Raw genomic sequence first — 18,476 nt, 5'->3', positions numbered from 1 at the left:
TCTTTCTGTGGTGTCATGTAATTACAAGAAGAAAAATGCTTACTACTTTTCTGTTTAATGACATGGAATTCCAATAAGATCTCATGATTATTCCCATGTGTCTTAGTGAATTCTGAAGTGGACACCATATAGTGTGTGTGTGTGTGTGTGTGTGTGTGTGTGAACCCATCTCCCAATAGTATATAGACACAGTAAGCAAAATGAGTAAATCTGCATTCTTTATCATAAGAGAATAATTTACCATTATGAAAGACAGATTATGGGAGTTTGTTTTATAATAACTTGCTAAATGCACATGCATACCTAACTTTTTTATTTCTATACGTAATACTAGTCGCCAGTATTTCTTGAGCATTTACTAGGTACCAGTTAACATTTCAGCAGTAATAGACTAACGGTTAAAACCACGATCTTGATTGAACCACACTGCCTGCATCCAGATCTCAGTTCAGCTCTTATAAACTGTGTGATCTCTTTCAGCTCACTTAATCTTACAGTACCTCAGTTTCCTTATCAGTCAGGGAGATAATCACACCTCGTAGGACAGTTGAGAGGATTAAATGAATGGATACGTATAAGGTACGTAAAACAGAACCTGGCATGCAATAAATGTTCTAGTGATATAGGGAGCAGTTACTCCTGGGCTGAGGACTTAACATGAGTTGTCATTTCTTTCTCACGACCATTCCAGGAGCTGTGTTCTACCATTACTGCCCTTTCAGAGATGATGAACTGGTGGGCCCGGGCCAGACACCTTGAGAGTGGTGGTCTGTGATTTGAACTTGGGTTGCCTGACTCTGGAGTTTGTACTCTTTTTCTGCTGCCTTAAACGGTTGCTATTTGTCTTACAAGCTCACTGAGCCTGTGAGGTAGTGAGTCCTGTTGGGCAAGGAGTCTTCTCTTTTGACGCCCACAGGCGCTGGAATGAAGAGATGCTGGACACAGCTTGCAGGCTGATTCTGGATGAAGTCTCCCTCCCAGGCTCAGCCCCAGGTGGGAGGGTGGAGTTCAGGAGGACTCTCATCGTCAGCTTCCTCTTCAAGTTCTACCTGGAAGTGTCACAGATTTTGAAGAGGATGGTAAGTGGAACTGACCATGCATTACCTTTCCCAGTCTTGGGGGCTCTGGGGATACACACAGTGGCGGCAACAACTCCCTGCCAAATAGCTGTAGAATAGAATAGAAAAGACAACCCAAATCGGAGACTCACGGGCTTGCTGGGCGTATGGCAGGCCGTCTGTTGATGGAGTGAGTGTTTGGGGAAGAATGGCAAGTAGAAGAACACAGAGTCGTGCGGGATTTGGTTTAATACCACTCAGTTATTTTGTTTCTGACCTGTTGTATGTCTCCATGGTGTTCAGAAACTTGTTAATGATTTGAATATATTTTCCCTTAGGAAAGCGTTTCTTCCACCTGTCGAGGTTTACCTTTGTACGTTTGGCTTTCTTCTCTGGGTTCAGCTTTGTTTTCTCTCACTTGTAAGATGGCAATGGCAGCCACTCCACAAGGTTGTTGAGAAATGGGTCATCATAGGAAAAATGCTTCAGAGAACCATGGTGAAGACTGCCTACTGGTAGTCATAATCACAGTAGTAAGCATCGGGCATTCTTTCACCTGGCCTCCCTTATGACAAACAATTAGAGTTACAAGACTGTTGGCAAGGGAGGATACAACTGAAAAAAGTTTGGAATAAATTTGCTAGACCCAAAGGGAACTTCAGCCATATTGGTTCATTAATCCCAAGCTACAATCAGCGGACCAAACTAGACTAGAAGCCAAGAACATTCCTCATGTGGTATAGAAATTAGTATGATCACTTTTTTTTTTTTTTTTAAATAAAATTATTTATTTATTTATTTTTGGCTGTGTTGGGTCTTCGTTGCTGCATGCGGGCTTTCTCTAGTTGTGGTGAGTGGGAGCTACTTTTCGCTGCGGTGCGTGGGCTTCTCACTGTGGAGGCTTCTCTTGTTGCGGAGCACAGACTCTCGGCACACGGGCTTCAGTAGTTGTGGCATGCAGGCTCAGTAGTTGTGGTTTGCGGGCTCTAGAGCACAGGCTCAGTAGTTGTGGCACACGGGCTTAGTTGCTCCGCGGCATATGGGATCTTCCCAGACCAGGGCTCGAACCCGTGTCCCCCTGCATTGGCAGGCAGATTCTTAACCACCGCGCCACCAGGGAAGCCCTGGTATGATCACTTTAAATTAGAGGCAGAGTTCTCGCTTATCATTGCTTCTGAAGGTATCTTCTCATTATATGTGAGAACCAAGAGCCAGAACACTTGTATCAAAGTTTTTAGAATAGAAGCTTGAAATCATATATAAGTGACATATTGTCACTAGGTAATCAAAAGAGAAAAAGTAATAAAGCCAACTATACACTCCTCCAATTAATAGCAAACTAATACAATTTATTGGATGAATCAAATGATATAAATTACAGCTTCCATCTTGTAGTCTTTTACCTTCTATTCAATTTCCTCTATTAATATTCCTCTGCTATTAAAAATAATAGCCTTTGTTGGCTTTAATTTTCTGTTAAAAATTTAAAATTGTAAAAAATAGCCATTAGGTGCACTGTTTGAAGTCTTGCCTAAGGACCAAACTGACCCACTTTTCCTCAGCTCTAGGAGGTGTTCCTCCTGGGGCCCCAGAATGCTTACTGCTGTGAGGTTGTGACAGAGATGCAGCCCGCCGCAGTTTCTCTTCTTCCTGATTGGCCAGGCGGTACAAAGCAGAGCTTGATGCTCATTTGCAGTGGTGTACCTTGGCTCTGACTTTTTCCTGGCTTAACTACTCTCTTCCTTTCCAATCATTTACTTATAGCTCCTACTCTCCCGTTTTATTGGTTTGTAAGTCCTCAAATCATTTAGGGAGGCATGTGGAAGTATCATAAGAAACTTAAAGGTATTGGGAGTCAGTAATCTACTGTTTTCATGTGGCTCTTCATAATATGTGGTCATATGTGTGGACCTTCCAGAGTGTGTGTCCTGGAGGTCAGGGAGAACCCTGCTTCTACTTCCAGGATTCTGAATTAGGGAAGTACTTAACAAATTTAGACTTCACAGTAGAGCTGCTTGCTAAGAGCCATGTTAGCCTCCCTCCCAAGACCATCGTGGCATATTTTAAATATCTACAGTGGTTCTACTTTTCAGGACCCTGTTCACTATCCTAGCCTTACAGACAAGTACGAGAGTGCTTTAGAAGAGCTTCATTCCAGACATCACTGGAGAACATTAAAGTACCAGGTTAGTGGCTTTTTTCTTCTTTTTAATTCAGAGGTCCTGGGCTAAAGCTTCTTCACTTATCTCTCAGCGATTGTCAAGATGTATTAGCCCGAGCTCGCCTTCTGGTGAACCCGCAGCCTTCTTTACTGTTAAGTAAAATTTCAAAATCAATGCAGTATTGTGATTAAAAATAAAGCTAGCAGTGGTAATTTTTTTAAATGTCTGTTTTCAACTTGAGGACTGTGTGTTTTGTTCTGTGGCCTTGTACCACTGACATGAACAAGCTGCCTAGTTTGCCATATGCTCTTGGCCTTGGCATTGTGGAAGTCAGAACACAACAAAAGGCAGAGCTGCTGATTTATTTTGCTTGGATGTGGAGATACTCTGCTCCCCCAGTCCCCATTCTCCAAGTGTTTTCTCTGTGAGTTAGAGTTTTAGAGTTGAATCAAACGTAAGTTCTAAGAGCTAATTTCAAGGTCTCCTAATGAAAGCTGGCTATTAGAACACAAGTCCTCATAACTTTCAAACAGAATTTTCAGCTACAACATCATAAGAGTATCGCCTGAAGTCCTCCTGTTGGTAAACTAGATAAGATTCAGTGCTTCTCCTTGAAATTGTTATCAAGAAACTTTACCTTGAGAGTTTTATTAAGTCAAGAGCATGAAAAGGCTTTTTAAAGATGCTTTTTAAATAGATTCAGTTCATTGGATCTATTGTTGAATTTAGTTATAAAAGCTTACAGTATGTCATAACAAACAGTTCCCTGTTGGTATATATCTCTTCAGTTTTTAGGTTCAATATATTCAAAATCCAAATATGCCAAACTCCATTGAAAGTGTTGAAAGTGATCATTTTGAAAGTCAAAAATAGCTTCCCTCTTCCCCGGTGTAAGATACGACCACTGCAACGTTTGGCTCATTTATAAATACCCTAACACTGCCTTGACCATGGAATAAACTTCAACAACCACGGGAACAACAACAAATTAATGGGCTTTCAAATCATCCAAAGAAAAGTGATAATCTTCACATAGTTTGTTATTATAGATTGCAAGATCAAGTTTTGGAAGTAGTGTATCTCTCACATATATGTTTTATTTTTGTTTTTCCTCTGGGTTTTCACACATACACACACGCGTGCGGGCACACACACACACACACACAAATACCCACATTGCTAGAGGAACTTCAGCAGTCATGACCAATATTTTTTTTCCCCAAATCAGTTAATTTGCTTAAAAGCCTTTTGACAGAGATCACCAGTTAGAGGAGACAACATTCTTTCCTCCGTGGTATCTTTAGCCATATAACAAGCACAAGTAAGTAATCAAATACAACCTCTTTCATCAGTAGGTTCATCACAACTGACTTTAAAAAAAAAAAATGTTATAGCTTCAGCTAAATTAATCAATTTTATATTTATAGATATATGTATGAAAGATATATTTTGGGATTTATCTTCAACCTTTTGGCAGGCAGGGCTCACAGCAAGGTTTCAAAACGCTTTTTTCCCAAAGCAGTGATGTGTTTCAGTATTTATAGTAAAAAGTATTATGTCATAGAAAACTCCCAGAGCCTATGTAGAGACCTGTGAATATGTTTCCTTAGTGTCTAAGCTTAGGATTACCTGGAATTTTGCTCTTCAGGATAGAAAAAATCTCTTTGGATTAAAAAAAAAAAAAGATGTGGGTGATTCTTCATTCAAATGTTGTTCAAATGGAGAACTCAACACAGCATTATAGGGCAGCACTTTGGGGGCATTTCACAGCGGGAATCAGTCCCTACCATCTGAAACAAACTGGACCGGATACATGTTTTTCTTTGGATCACCACCTCAGCTTCTCAGAGAAGAGGGAGAAGAAGCCTGCTGAGAGCACTTGGCCGTGAGGATGGGGCTGGTGTGCATTGGAGCTGATTCAAATCCCTGTTCGTATTGCCTGAACCCCAACATGTAAAATTTTCTCTCATTCCCCCCCTTCCCCTACGTTTGTGGCCTAATGTCCACCTTTATTTAACGGTGCCTAGGCCAAGTTCTAAATTATTTTTCTTCATAATCTTCTGCTTTCTAGTTTATAAAGTCAGGATGAACACAACCACCACAAAACAAAACACAAAGGCTTAGCCAATATTCCTTTTTTGGTGCATTGTCTTGTACTAATTACAGAATTGAAGTTTACATTTAAGTGAAGCAAATATGGGCTTTAAAACAATAAATGTTTATCAGTAAGTATATATTTTACTGTAAAACAGTAAATTTTATATGAAATAGGAATAAGTTCAGAGCATCCTACACATATGTCTTATGCCAAATTCATTTGAGAAATGACTCTACTTTCTACATTTAATTGTCAGGGAAAATTTGGCTGATATCTTGTTGTCATTTATAGTATAAAAACAATAGGGTTTTTTTCCTCATTTCTCTAATAACCAATAAAAATGCTGAACGCATTTTCGGATTACATGTGCCACTCTCCTTTTCCCTCTGACAGATCAGAGGTTTCTCCAGGTTCCTGCCTAGAGAACCTCTGATCTATCTCAAGCTGAAGGTTTATTTTTTGAGTCCCTCAAGTAGGTTGGCAGTGACTGACAACCATTCTTCCCAGGTCTCGTGAGCAGCAGAGGGGCTTGGGGAGGTGTCTTTTCACAGATAGCTTTATGTAAAGTTCCCATCGTAACCATGCTGGCTTTCCTCCATTCATGGTATTTGGTAAATGGAATCCAAATGTTCAGAAAGGCAAAGAAAGCAAAACACCTGCATGAGAAGAAAACATGACAGTTGATCAGTAGGATCCCAGACAGCTAGGGTCTTTCCCTTCCATTCTGTGCAGCAAGAGCCTCAGAGCACTTTCGTTGAACCAAGGGAAGCTCTGATTCTGGAAAATCTGCAGCTATGATTGACATGAGCTACCACTCTAGGTGGAATCAAACATCTCATGTATTATCAATATGTAAAATAAGTAGGCTTTCTCAAACTGCACATTCTAGGAATCAAATACAAATGTATTTACTTTTTAAAAATTTCTCAGATGCCTTACATGATGCTGAGCTGGAAACAGGTCAGCTTCTATGGCTTCTTCTCCTCTCAGTAGAGGTGCTAACCAGCATGTGTTCTGTTGGTGCCTTTTCTTTTCTTTTTTTTTTTTTGCGGTACGCGGGCCTCTCACCGTTGTGGCCCGTCCCGTTGCGGAGCACAGGCTCCGGACGCGCAGGCTCAGCGGCCGTGGCTCACGGGCCCAGCCGCTCTGCGGCATGTGGGATTTTCCCGGACCGGGGCACGAACCCGCGTCCCCTGCACCGGCAGGCGGACCCTCAACCACTGCGCCACCAGGGAAGCCCTATTGGTGCCTTTTCTGTCTTCCCTCCTACTGTGTGATGTAGTGGAGCACTGTGAGCCTCATCTCCAAGAAAGAGCCTGTGCCTCACCCAGGCTCAGGGTGACGCCGTGAAAAGCGGTGTGGAGCAGCAGAGAGGGTGGGAAAGGGAGCCTCCATAGCTTTTTCCGGGCCTTACCTTGGCCAACCCTCCTCCTGCCCGGGTCTTCCTGAGAAAGCCTAGGGGGTCTGGCCTCAGCCCTGGTGCCGGATGCAGTACTGACCCCGCGAGGTGTGGACGGGGCAGCTCGGCACTGCTTTGCAGGCGGCTCCTCCCGCAGAGCTCCAGGCCCCAGAGCTGCCTTCTCCTTTGAGAGGAGCCTTTTGGGAGTGGCCGCTTGGCTGGCAACTTTCCTGGAATTTCCACCTCCCACAGTCCCATCACCGGACCCCTCGGCAGCCTCAGCCTTGCCCCTGGTCTCTGAGCTTGGTCTATACCATGTCTCTCAACCCTTCTTTCTTCATACCTCCAATTCTTTTCCCAACCAAGAAAGCTAACAACTCTCTCATTTTAAAATACTGGAGGAGATGTTATGTTTCTTAATTTCGACTTTGGTTAATGAAGCATATTTAAGGTATACCAGTGGCAAGACATTTTACTCCGTGGGTCTCTAAGAAAAAGTCATATTAGTGAATCATTACTCAAAATGCAGCTTCCTTTGTCTTCATTCTTTATCAGGATTGTCTGAGTTATGAGTCTTACCAATTATTTCTTAGACTTCCTCACTCAAAGAAGAAAATAAAAAAAGCTCTTGTGGTTGAATGCATGCACTTATTTTCTATAAACATGGTCATCAGGCTTTTCTGCAAAATAGTACATGTGCCATGCTTAGCTACAACAGTAAAATAATTTTGATAATAAAAGTTAAAGAAATACATGAGCATTTGAAAAGGACATCATTTTATATTGTCAGGAAGAAAGATTTATATTCATTTACTTACACAAATAGAATTTGTTAGAGATGTTTGTGGTCTATATCAAAATAGTGGGGAAAAAAATAAGAACAACATCATGGCTATACATCCCAGTTTGCCTACTGAATTATTGAAATAGGCTTACTGTCCTGGTGTTATTAATAGTGATGTTTTTATTTTCGAAAATGTTCTGGTTTGGATGTAAATGATGTAGCTCCCCTCTTATGAGAGATGTGCATAATATGATTATAAAAATGATATGTTGATTATTGATTAAACAGAATGCAGACCCAAAGCAGCTTCCTCAAGACCCAGTTGGCCATCCCATCATGCATCTGTCTGGTATTAAGCATGCCACAGGTGAAGCCATCTACTGTGATGACATGCCTGCAGTGGACCGGGAGCTGTTCTTGACTTTTGTAACAAGCTCAAGAGCTCACGCTAAGATTGTGTAAGTGATAAGGTTTTTACCTAGTAGACAGAAATGATTGCCTTTTTTGGCCAAGTCACATTAGTGAAAAGTAACGGTTTGAAGAGGGTAAGCTATTTGTTGGCAATGTCCAATGTATTAGATTTGAAGTGAAATGGGATCAAAGTGTAGACTTCACCACAGTTTGTCCCTCCGTATAATAACTTCATCGTCCCGGGAATTTTTTCCCCATTGTCTGGCATGGAACTATTGGAGGGTTTTGGATGTATCTTCCCTCTCTCGTATCTTATTCTCCGATTAAGAACGTTCTCTGTGGTCTGCAGGCTGCGGGGCCGCTCTGAGTAGCCCTGTTCTGTGTGTTCTCATCTAGGTCTGTGGATCTGTCAGAAGCTCTCAGCCTGCCAGGTGTGGTGGACATCCTGACTGAGGAACATCTTCATGGCATCAACTCCTTCCGCCTTTTAACCGTACCTGAGAAACTTCTATTGACAGATGAGGTACTGCATTTTTGCTTTCTGTTTTAAAAGTAACTTCCTCAGTTTATGACACTTCGTATTTTCTTAAAAGATAGCATTGAACTTGGCACATCATAAAGGATTCCAGTATTCTTTGAATGCTTATTATAAATCACTATATTCTAATAGTGAATTCGTTCAAAAATATTCATTTTCCACGTAAGTAAAGAAGTTGACTAGTTATATAAAAGATACTTGAGTGTTTTATATTTTCTAGTAGTAAGATCATGTGTTGCTTTCATACTTATGAAAGGATATATGAGAAGAGAATAATGACTTTTATTTTCTGATACTTTCCCTGAGAATCCCTTGCCATTGCCCCCGTCTCAGTCCAACGTCCAAGTTCAAGGGGTAGCTCCACCATGAAGTCTTTCCTTATCCTTTAATCCAGGAGTTCTCTCTCCCTCTCGGAACTCTCTCTCATTCATTCATATGCCATGTGTTCAACAGGCATCTTTTAAGTGAGCACCTACTGCCGTAGGTGAACAAGACCCCTGTGGTTCTTGCCCTTGCAGAACTTAAAGTCTGCAGGAGAAGGCAAAGTGGACCTTTATTGCACTTTCTATCTTATATTGAGCTTATGTATTTATGTCTATGTCTTACCTATTTCTCCTACCTAGTAAAATGCCTTGAGTGAGGGCCCACGTCTGGTTCATCGGCATATTCCATACACTGCTTCCTACAAAGAAGAGTAAATGAGCAGAGGAACCGTGATAGCATTGTTGCCATTTGAACGTTTCAGATGATTGAAACATTGACTACTGTATCTCAGGTTATCAGAAGATGCAGCAAGGGCAGTGTCCAGAAGGTTTTCTACATAACTCCAGATTCTCAGTTCAGTGTTTACCCAAAAGAGCTTTATCATTTGGAAGAGTCCCTGCCTCTGGCTCTCACTAGCAGACACAGTTGATAAAAATGAAAGTTTGGTGACTGAGAGTCTGAAGTCAAGGTTGAACCTCCCCCAAGGCAGAGGACAATGAGAGCTGTGGCCTTTGCGTAAATGTTAATTAACCAAGCAAAGCCTTCCTGGGCCCTGAGGTGTGTGCACGTTGATTCTGAGCATCTCAGGGGCGTGTCTGTGAACCAGCTCACAGGGCAAGACCCATGTCTGTGGAGAGCAGAGAACAGAGCTGTTGCGAATGATTGCCTCTGTTAGTTTCATTCCTTTTTTTAACATTTGTCCTTAGCACGCTATATCTTTAAAAAATCATTTCATTGCAGAAATTTTAAACACACACAAAAATAGAGACTAGTACAATGAATCCCCATAGGCCCATCACCCAGCTCCAACCATTATTAACACTTGCCATTTTTGTTTCATGTGTCTCCCCACTGCCCCCGCCCACCCGTACCCAACACACTTTTGTGTGTGTGTGCTGGATTTAACTTTTCTTTAACTACCATTTTTGTTTGGTGATAAAACTACTATATGTTCATTGTAGAAAAGACCTAATAATCTAATGTCGTTCTTAAAAATGAGTGATTATGTTTTGATTTGGATCTCAGTAAAAGGTGGGAAAGAGAATCAAAGGGTCGTATGACTTCTTCCAGTCCTGACTGTTTTACCTCTCTGGAGCCTTAGCCTTGTTTATCCCCATCCGCTTTCTACCCTGGTCCCTGGGTGACCTCCTTAGGCCGCCTACCTACCCCACCTGCTGGTGAACCGAGGAATGCTCCGGGCTCGCTCTTGGCTCCTGTAGTCACTTCTCTCCGTGAAAAGCCTGTGCTCCACCACAGTTCAGGGCAGACATGTGCTCACCAGCGGTGCTGCATTAGCACTGTCTCCCTCCTTCCTCTCTGGGTGAGATGGTCTGGGTGAGATGGTCTGTGCTCCCGGTTCATGAAGGAGAGGCCACTTCTCAGAATGGCCCAGCTCGCGGTGTGGCAACCCCAGGTCAAACCACGGGACTGACTCTTCTGCTGTACATGAGGCAGCCTCAGACCTGTCCCTCTTCAGCCACCGCTGCCAATGATGCAGCGCAAAGACCTGCACTCTCCCAGTGCCCGAGGTCAGCAGGCCAACTCTGACAAATGTGCTTCCCTACCGAAGCCTTTGTTAACCACAGCACTGCGGTTGGGTCATTGACTGTGTGTCTAGCTCTGTGCTAGCAGGGAGGGGGGGAATGAACGAAAGGAGAGGCCCTGGTGCCTGCCCTCCTTGGGAACAGAGGTCTGTTCTGTGTTGTAGGTATTTTGCGTGGGTGAGCTTGTCTGTGCCGTGATTGCTGATTCCGAGGTTCAGGCAAAGCGAGCTGCGCAACGAGTGAAGATTGTCTACCGAGATTTGGAGCCACTGATCCTGACCATTGAGGTAATGAGTTCAAAGTTTGCGCCAGAAGAGCAGATTTCAGCGGCATATCACTTAACATGCTTTTGACTGCAGAAACAGGAAAGAAAATCCAACTCAAAGTGGCTTCCGAAAAACAAGGGCTTTGTTGGCCTCAAACTCTATCAGTGTTAGCAAGAAAGCTGATCTTCTGCCTCTCCTCCTTGCTGCCCATGGTACAGGCTTTATCTCCTGTGGTGACAGGTTGGCAGCCAGGAGCTTCCAGTTCACGTCCAATAAGCAAGAAAGAATGCCATTGTCCCAACATCCCACGAGTAGGTCACATCCCTCTCTGGATTCATGACTGGCAAGAACTGGTGGTTACTGCTGGCGGGGGGGTCAGATTTCTTTGCGGTTTATGGGCTGTATGGGGGAGTGATGGAGACCTAAACAGAAATCTGAGCACTATTTGGAAGCGGACAGGTGAAAAGAATGCTGGATGGGTAACCAACAATGTTCAGGAGAGGGGACACACCCTAGGACTCCATATACACCTTCACCCAGACTCTTTCAGGTACACAGTGAGAACCAACAAGATGCTCTATGAAGCATATATTGGAGACACTAGTTTTAGATCCTTTATGCATATCTTAAGTAAGTATGAGAAATAGATCCTATGATGCCTACACCTATTTTGGCAACTTAAACAAATTGGGGAACTGCATTTCCTATCCTGTTTTTTAAAAAGGATTTTGAAATTTATAAAGGTTTTCAGACTCATCTCCCTGAAATGATATGAGTATTCTTCTGCATATATTTCACTGGTTCTTATAATTTACTAAATAATAAAAGCATGAAAGTTGGGAAAGCATCATGAATAGATAAGATTCAGCACATACAGACTCAGTGTAATCTTGGAATACAATATTATCTCCACAACATAATAAATAAATTGGGCTCTAGGTGACTAGCATGCTCTGAGGCAGAAAATAAGGAAATGAGTTGGCCAAGATTAGTGTCTCCAGGAGAACTTGGCCTTGGTTATGTTTCCTATCATGCTGCTTTATGCCAAGGAACATAGAGTTTGTTTCTGGACAATGTCCTCAGTGTTCTGAAATTAAAATAAAATCATGTCAAGGAGACAAAAACATAAAAGTTTAGCTGGAGTCAAAGAGTGATTATGCTTTCCAAATTTTCCTGGCCAGTTTCAAATTCAAACATTCTGTTCCCTTCTTAAACCCTTTTCATTCATATGTTGCCTGCTCTTCTTGCTTACTTTATACATTCCTTCCTCAACATTTTGTTTTAGAGTTAGGCTTACTTCTTAGTAAGAAATTATGTCCGTAATACTTTATCAAAAATCTTGTTTGTAATTCTTTGCCCAATTCCAGTAGCTAAATATCTTCCCTTCCCCCTCACCCCGCTTTCCAGCCAAATAAAATTCCAAATAATCAAATAGACACCACTCTCTTCCCACCCCTTCCCCCCCAACTTGGACCGGCACATCTCTAATTGTCTGCCAGAGAATCCCAGCATCAAATACCAAACTTTGACATCCTGGAAAAGAGCTACCTCATGTTTATATCAGAGGTTAAGCTCTCCAGGGTTAATCAACTAGATCAAGTAGATTTAATCAAACTGTATAGCAAGGAAGTATGTCCTGCTCCCTACACATTACAGTTCTTTTTATCACTTTGCTGACCAAGAAATATTCAGGAAATTAGCTCCAAGTTACTCAAAGAGCAAGCAGCAAGGGAAGTGGAAAAAAGATTAAACTTAAAAAAAATTGGATTTATAAAAACTTAATTTCTGTTTTGAACCTAGAATATCTGAGTCTTGGATTAATAAGAAAATCATATGAATTGATTCCATTAGGAAGTGTGTTATCAATCAAAATAGGATAAAAACAAATGGATCTCCATCACTATCACTACTGTTTAACCTAGCTTATGCTGTTTTGAATTTTTAATAGTTTGAATGGGGAAATGCTATCAAAACTCTTGGCTCACGGGGTCAGGCTGATGACCATGGTGAGAAAACTATGCTCCCGACCAGAATCTCTCATCAATCGTCATGGTCAACAACGTGACCATAGCTAATACCTAGAGTTCTCTGTGTGTTTACCTTGTTCTAAGCAGGTTTCCTTCATTAACTCACTAAATGCTCACAGCAATCCTATGAGGTAAAAACTGTTATTATCCCCATTCTGATGCAGAAACTGAAAGACACAGTTACCCAAGGTCCAGCAGCTGGTCAGCAATAGAAGCGATCCACAGACACTCTATCAAAGACCCTTGGCCCCATGGTAGTAGAAAAAAAACCAACCCACTTTTTGAATGGAGGAAATGGCAGGATCACAATAGAACATCCCGTAAGGTATACTGATAGGTCTAGACACCGATTGGTGGCCAGAGGGAACCAGAGTTAGGAGAATCCCTAGCCGCCAGCAGGCTGGAATTTCATAGATGGACAATAATCCATTGTAGAAATTCTGGCAGGAGCTGGCATGTCACGTTTGCCAAGGACCCAGGGATTACAGCAAGATGAATTCCTAAGGATGGGTAAGAAAACCAGCCTAGATTATTATAGCTACATCCCTGATTATATGTACCTACTACTGTACCCCTTTCAGTAGGCATCTGGGAGAAGCCATTAAAAACCAGAATATAAGTGCATTTGTGGTACCCACTCTGGACTTGTAACGGAATCTTTCTTGCAGGACTGGAGGTCCCAGGTGCAAATGCTGTACTCATTCCCCCAGAGGAGCTTGGGGCTGGCAGGCAAGGCCACCATGTCCTTATCACTAGGGTGTCTTCAGCTAACACTGACAGAGCACTTATTATATGCCGTGTAAGCTCTTTCATGCCTCATTTCATTCTATTCTTTCCACAACCCTATTGGAGCTATGTGCACAACTCTACCTTCATTTTACAGATGAGGCTCAAAGAGGTGAAGTAATAGACCCACAGTCAAACAGCTGGTAAATGGAGAAAATGGACACAACTCCGACTGGGTCCAGAGCCCAAGATCTAAACCCCTGTGCCTTGTTACATTGGCTGCATAACATGGGCTGTGGAATGAAAAGAATAATCTGCCTGGAAATATTAGTTCCGTAATGGGACCACCTGGTGCTACGTGTTTTCTGAGCATACTTTTTTTTTTTCTGATGCGGACATTTGCATTTGCTCCATGGGGAGTCTTTCTGCAGCCTGGTTCTCAGCTCAGCTCATGCGATTCCAGAGCAAGAGAAGCGCTGCGCACTCAGACAATGCAGCATCACATGTGGCTACTGCTGTAGGACTGGGTCTCTTGCCCCGGGGGCCTCACTTTTCTGTTCTCTTTCTAGGAAGCTATACAACACAAGTCCTTCTTCGAGCAAGAAAGGAAACTGGAGTATGGAAATATTGATGAAGCATTTAAAATGGTGGATCAAATTCTTGAAGGTAAAACTATCTGAAAAGAACGATGAGAGGGGAAGCAACCCCGGCCTGCCCAGTTGTTATACAGATGGCGTCTGTTTTCCTGAAGGTCCGGAAACTGAGGCTCAGAGTGGTTAAGGAGCACCGTCACACAACAGCCACTAAGCCACGAAGCACTGTGGATTAATAGCTTTTTTAAGGATTTCCAAAGCCCATGTTTCTTTCTGTTTCATCCTTTCTGACTTCTCCCTCCCCCCTCCATCTCTGCTTTCTCCTTCCTTTCTTCTTTCCCTCCCTGTCTCCTTCCCCCACTTCCTTGCAGACTTCCTTTAGTTATGTATATATGTAATGAAAATTAAATTTCCCTCTTGGAAATCAGTTGATTTGAACTTTCCAATAAAATTTTTGTAACTTTTTATTTTGAAATAGTTTTAGATTTCAGAAAAGTTGCAGAAACATTAAAGAAACTCCTAATTACCCAGATTCCCCAATAGACATTTCATGACACTTGCTTTATTATTCTGTGTGTGTGTGTGTCTCTGTCTCTGTCTCTCTGCCTGTCTGTCTGTCTCTCTCTCTATATATATATATAGAGAGAGAGAGACATATACACACACACATACACACACACGCACATTTTTTTCTGAGCCATTTGAGAGTAAGTTACTGACTTGATGCCTCTGTCCTCCTAAATACCACAGTGTCCATTTTCTAAGAACAAGGATATTATCTTACATAAACATACAGGTGTTTTTTTGTTTTGTTTTTTTTTGCGGTACGCGGGCCTCTCACTGTTGTGGCCTCTCCCGTTGCGGAACACAGGCTCCGGACTCACAGGCTTAGCGGCCATGGCTCACAGGCCCAGGCGCTCCGCGGCATGTGGGATCTTCCCAGACCAGGGCACGAACCTGTGTCCCCTGCATCGGCAGGCAGACCCTCAACCACTGCGCCACCAGGGAAGCCCCCATCTGAGAATGTCTTTTTAATTTCTTTTTTATCCTTGAAAGATATTTTCACTGAATATAGAATTCTGAGTTGACAGGTCTTTTAGCACTTGAAGAAATATGTTATACCAGCTCTTCTGGCCTCCGTGGTTTCTGATGAGAAATCTGCTGTCTTTTGAAGTATTTTTCCCCAATAGGAGAGGCAGTGTTTTTCTCTCTCTTCTTTCAACATATTTTGTTTTTAGTTTTCAGAAGTTTGACTGTGATGTGTCTTGGCATGAGTTTCTTTGGTTTATCTTCTTTGGGATTTACTCAGCTTCTGAAATCTGTAAGTTGGTGTCTTTTACCAAGTTTGGGAAATTTTCACGTATTACATCTTCAAATACTCGACTTTAATGACACAAATGTTCAGACTTTAATTTTAATCACAACTGTTTCTGAGGCTCTGCTCATTTTCTTTTCAGTCTATTCTCTCTATTGCTCAGGTTGAGCAATTTCTATTGTTCTGTATTCTTGTTCCCTGATGATTCCCACTGTTCTCTCTATTCTGTTGTTGAGCTCATCCACCGAGCCCCTTATATTCTGAGTGTTGTATTTCTTAGTTCTAAAATTTCCATTTTGTTCTTTTATATCTTCTGTTTCTTTGCTGAGATTTTCTATTTTTTTTCATTTGTCCCAAGTGTTTATGTAAATTAAAGCATTTTTATGATGGCTGCTTTAAAATCCTTGACAGATAGTTCCTACATCTGTGTCATCTCGCTGTTGGCATCTGTTGATTGTCTTTTCTCATTCAAGTTGAGTTCTTGGTATGATGAATGACTTCTGATTTTATCCGGTTCACTTTGGATATTATGTTGTAAGACTTTGGATCTTATTTAAATCATCTATTTTACCAGAACTCCTCTGACCCTGTGTTGGAAGGAACGAGGGGTGATGTCTTGTTATTGCCAGGTGGAGCATGGAAGTAAGTCCAGGTTCCCTGTAGGGTCCCCATTAACACCACCCCAGTGGAAGATTTGGGGTACCTCATCACAGCTTGATAAGGGTGGAAGTCTAAGCTTCCCACTCAACTTTTGCAAACAGAGACAGGTCTGCAGTTTTTTCTGTAGTGTTTGGCTAGAGCAGAGTAGGTATTGCGTAAAAGTTTTCTGTCTTGATAGGCTTCCGCTCTCCTGGTCCTTTGGCTAGAGAAAGTAGGCTTTTCTTGGGGGATTTTTTTCTCTTTGCCTGTTGGTGTTTCTGGATTTCTGCTTCCCTGGCACCAAGTCTGGGATATATGAAGCAAACAATAACTAAACCCACTGAACTCAACATTGTGTCTTTCCTTGGGTCCCAAAGTCCCTAGCTGGTTTGCCTTCTCCTCTACTTTTCAGAACCTTCTTATGTTTCTTTTATTACATATAATGTCCAGAATTGTTAGCTGTACTTAGAAGAAGGAACAGGGAGAAATGCATCTACTCCATCTTGTCTTGGAACTGGAATTCTCCTTGCTGTAGTATTTTGACTCTGAAAAGTCACACATCTTTCCCTATCACTTTGAGACCTACCATGCTGGCAGACATGACACATTCCCCTGCAGAACTCTAATTCAAATATGCAGGTATAATAAAAGCTAAATATTGTTATGTTTGGAATACATAAACACTTGGAATAAATGAAAAAACAAGAAAATCTCAGCAAAGAAACAGAAGATATAAAAGAACAAACTGGAAATGTAACCCACTGCCCCAGCAGAAGCACTGTCGGTGGAATTTCTCTGTAATGAGATAACACCTGAGGAGTGCTACCTGTCCTATCTGACTGTCTCCTTGATTCTGGAATATTTTCCTCTAACAGGTGAAATACACATAGGAGGTCAAGAACATTTTTATATGGAAACCCAAAGCATGCTCGTTGTTCCCAAAGGAGAGGATCAAGAAATTGATGTCTACGTGTCCACACAGTTTCCCAAATACATACAGGTAATGTGGGGACCATTATGGAGGGGACATGGCTAAGTGGTTTCTGTCAACAAGATATACCAAGAACAGTTTAGAACATTTTAGAAACTGAAGGAGTTTGGAATACTAATAGCCATATCCATTTGGGTATTAATAACCATACAACTTTAAAACTTTTAAGATAGTATTATGAAAGTAATGGCCTTCTGCTTGTGGGTCTGTAACTTTAAAATCAGTTATGGGATCAGCCGGTCTCTTTTTCTATACCCTTGGCACTGTTAAGAACACGAAAGAAATGATGACTATAGTCAACACTGCTGTATTATATATGAAAGTTGTTAAGAAACAGATCCTAAGAGTTCTTGTCACAAGGAGAAATTTTTTTCTTTTAATTGTATCTATATGAGATGGTGAATGTTAACTAGACCTATTGTGGTAATCAATATATGTAAATCAAACCATCATGCTGTGTACCTTAAACTCATACAGTGATGTATGGCAATTATTGCTCAATAAAACTGAAAAAAACCCCAAAATTTAACAAAGGAAGGCCTGCCCTCCAAAACTTACAGCCACCTAACTCACATGAAGCAATTAGGAAATAGTACTGGGCAGAATGCAACCAGCAAACTCAGAATTTACATAGGTGGAAGAATTAAGGGAATGGAGGTTTGTCAAGCCCGAGAATCATCCAGGAAGTCTCATGAAGATGAAGTCTTAAGCTGGGATTTACAGTGGGAATGAGGTTCGTCTAGATGGTGAGAGGAGAAGCCATTTCCAGGGAGTTCCACACCACGATCAAATGCCACTCATTCGTTCATTCATTCATTCACTTGTCCCTTCTGCAAACACTTTTTGCCTGTGTCCTATATGCCAGGCAGCACGTGTGTAAAGAAGGAGGAATAGTACGCAGACTGTCCAAGGTGGATGTGCCTGGGGTGGCTAGTTTAAGCATCAGGGTGAAAGTAAGGGGAACAAACACTGGGGTCTTGATTCAGTAGGTCATAAGGAGCCAGTGTCATTACCAGAGCAAGTAGGAATGTGGGAATGTGGAGAATGAGGCCTCTTAGAAGGTGGAACACTAAGAAGGATCAGGCGAATTCCATTCCATTCCTGTTGTGCCTCTCACTCCCTGTGTGACATTGGTCCCATCACTTCATTCCTCTTGGGCTCCCCACCTATAAAAATGAGTTATTAAGACTTAATGACCTGGACTTCCCTGGTGGCGCAGTGGTTAAGAATCCACCTGCTAATGCAGTGGACATGGCTTCAAGCCCTGGTCCAGGAAGATCCCACATGCCACGTAGCAACTAAGCCCGTGCACCACAACTACTGAGCCCGCGCACCTACTGAGCCCGTGCTCCGCAACAAGAGAAGCCACCACAGTGAGAAGCCTGCGCACCGCAACGAAGAGCAAGCCCCGCGCCTCACGCGCCACAACTAGAGAAAGCCCG

The 18,476-nt window shown here is 42.2% G+C and overlaps 1 protein-coding gene across 1 annotated transcript in view; it reads left to right on the top strand.

The window, feature by feature from the left end:
• Positions 1–18,476, top strand: part of LOC111171714 (aldehyde oxidase 1) — a 61,735-nt gene that overhangs the window by 16,355 nt on the left and 26,904 nt on the right. Inside the window, exons 14-20 of the mRNA XM_022567369.3 lie at positions 917–1,079; positions 3,152–3,244; positions 7,790–7,959; positions 8,309–8,435; positions 10,642–10,764; positions 14,066–14,162; positions 16,919–17,043. Of these exons, the coding sequence (XP_022423077.2) occupies positions 917–1,079; positions 3,152–3,244; positions 7,790–7,959; positions 8,309–8,435; positions 10,642–10,764; positions 14,066–14,162; positions 16,919–17,043 (898 nt within the window). The remainder of the gene's footprint in view (positions 1–916; positions 1,080–3,151; positions 3,245–7,789; positions 7,960–8,308; positions 8,436–10,641; positions 10,765–14,065; positions 14,163–16,918; positions 17,044–18,476) is intronic.

This window comes from Delphinapterus leucas, chromosome 8, assembly GCF_059928025.1.
Source record: "Delphinapterus leucas isolate spDelLeu-1000000601 "Yukka" chromosome 8, BTC_Dleu_Yukka2, whole genome shotgun sequence".
Lineage (NCBI taxonomy): Eukaryota > Metazoa > Chordata > Mammalia > Artiodactyla > Monodontidae > Delphinapterus > Delphinapterus leucas.
The sequence above is the reverse complement of the archived record's forward strand: the minus strand, read 5'-3'. Positions and strand labels throughout refer to the sequence as shown.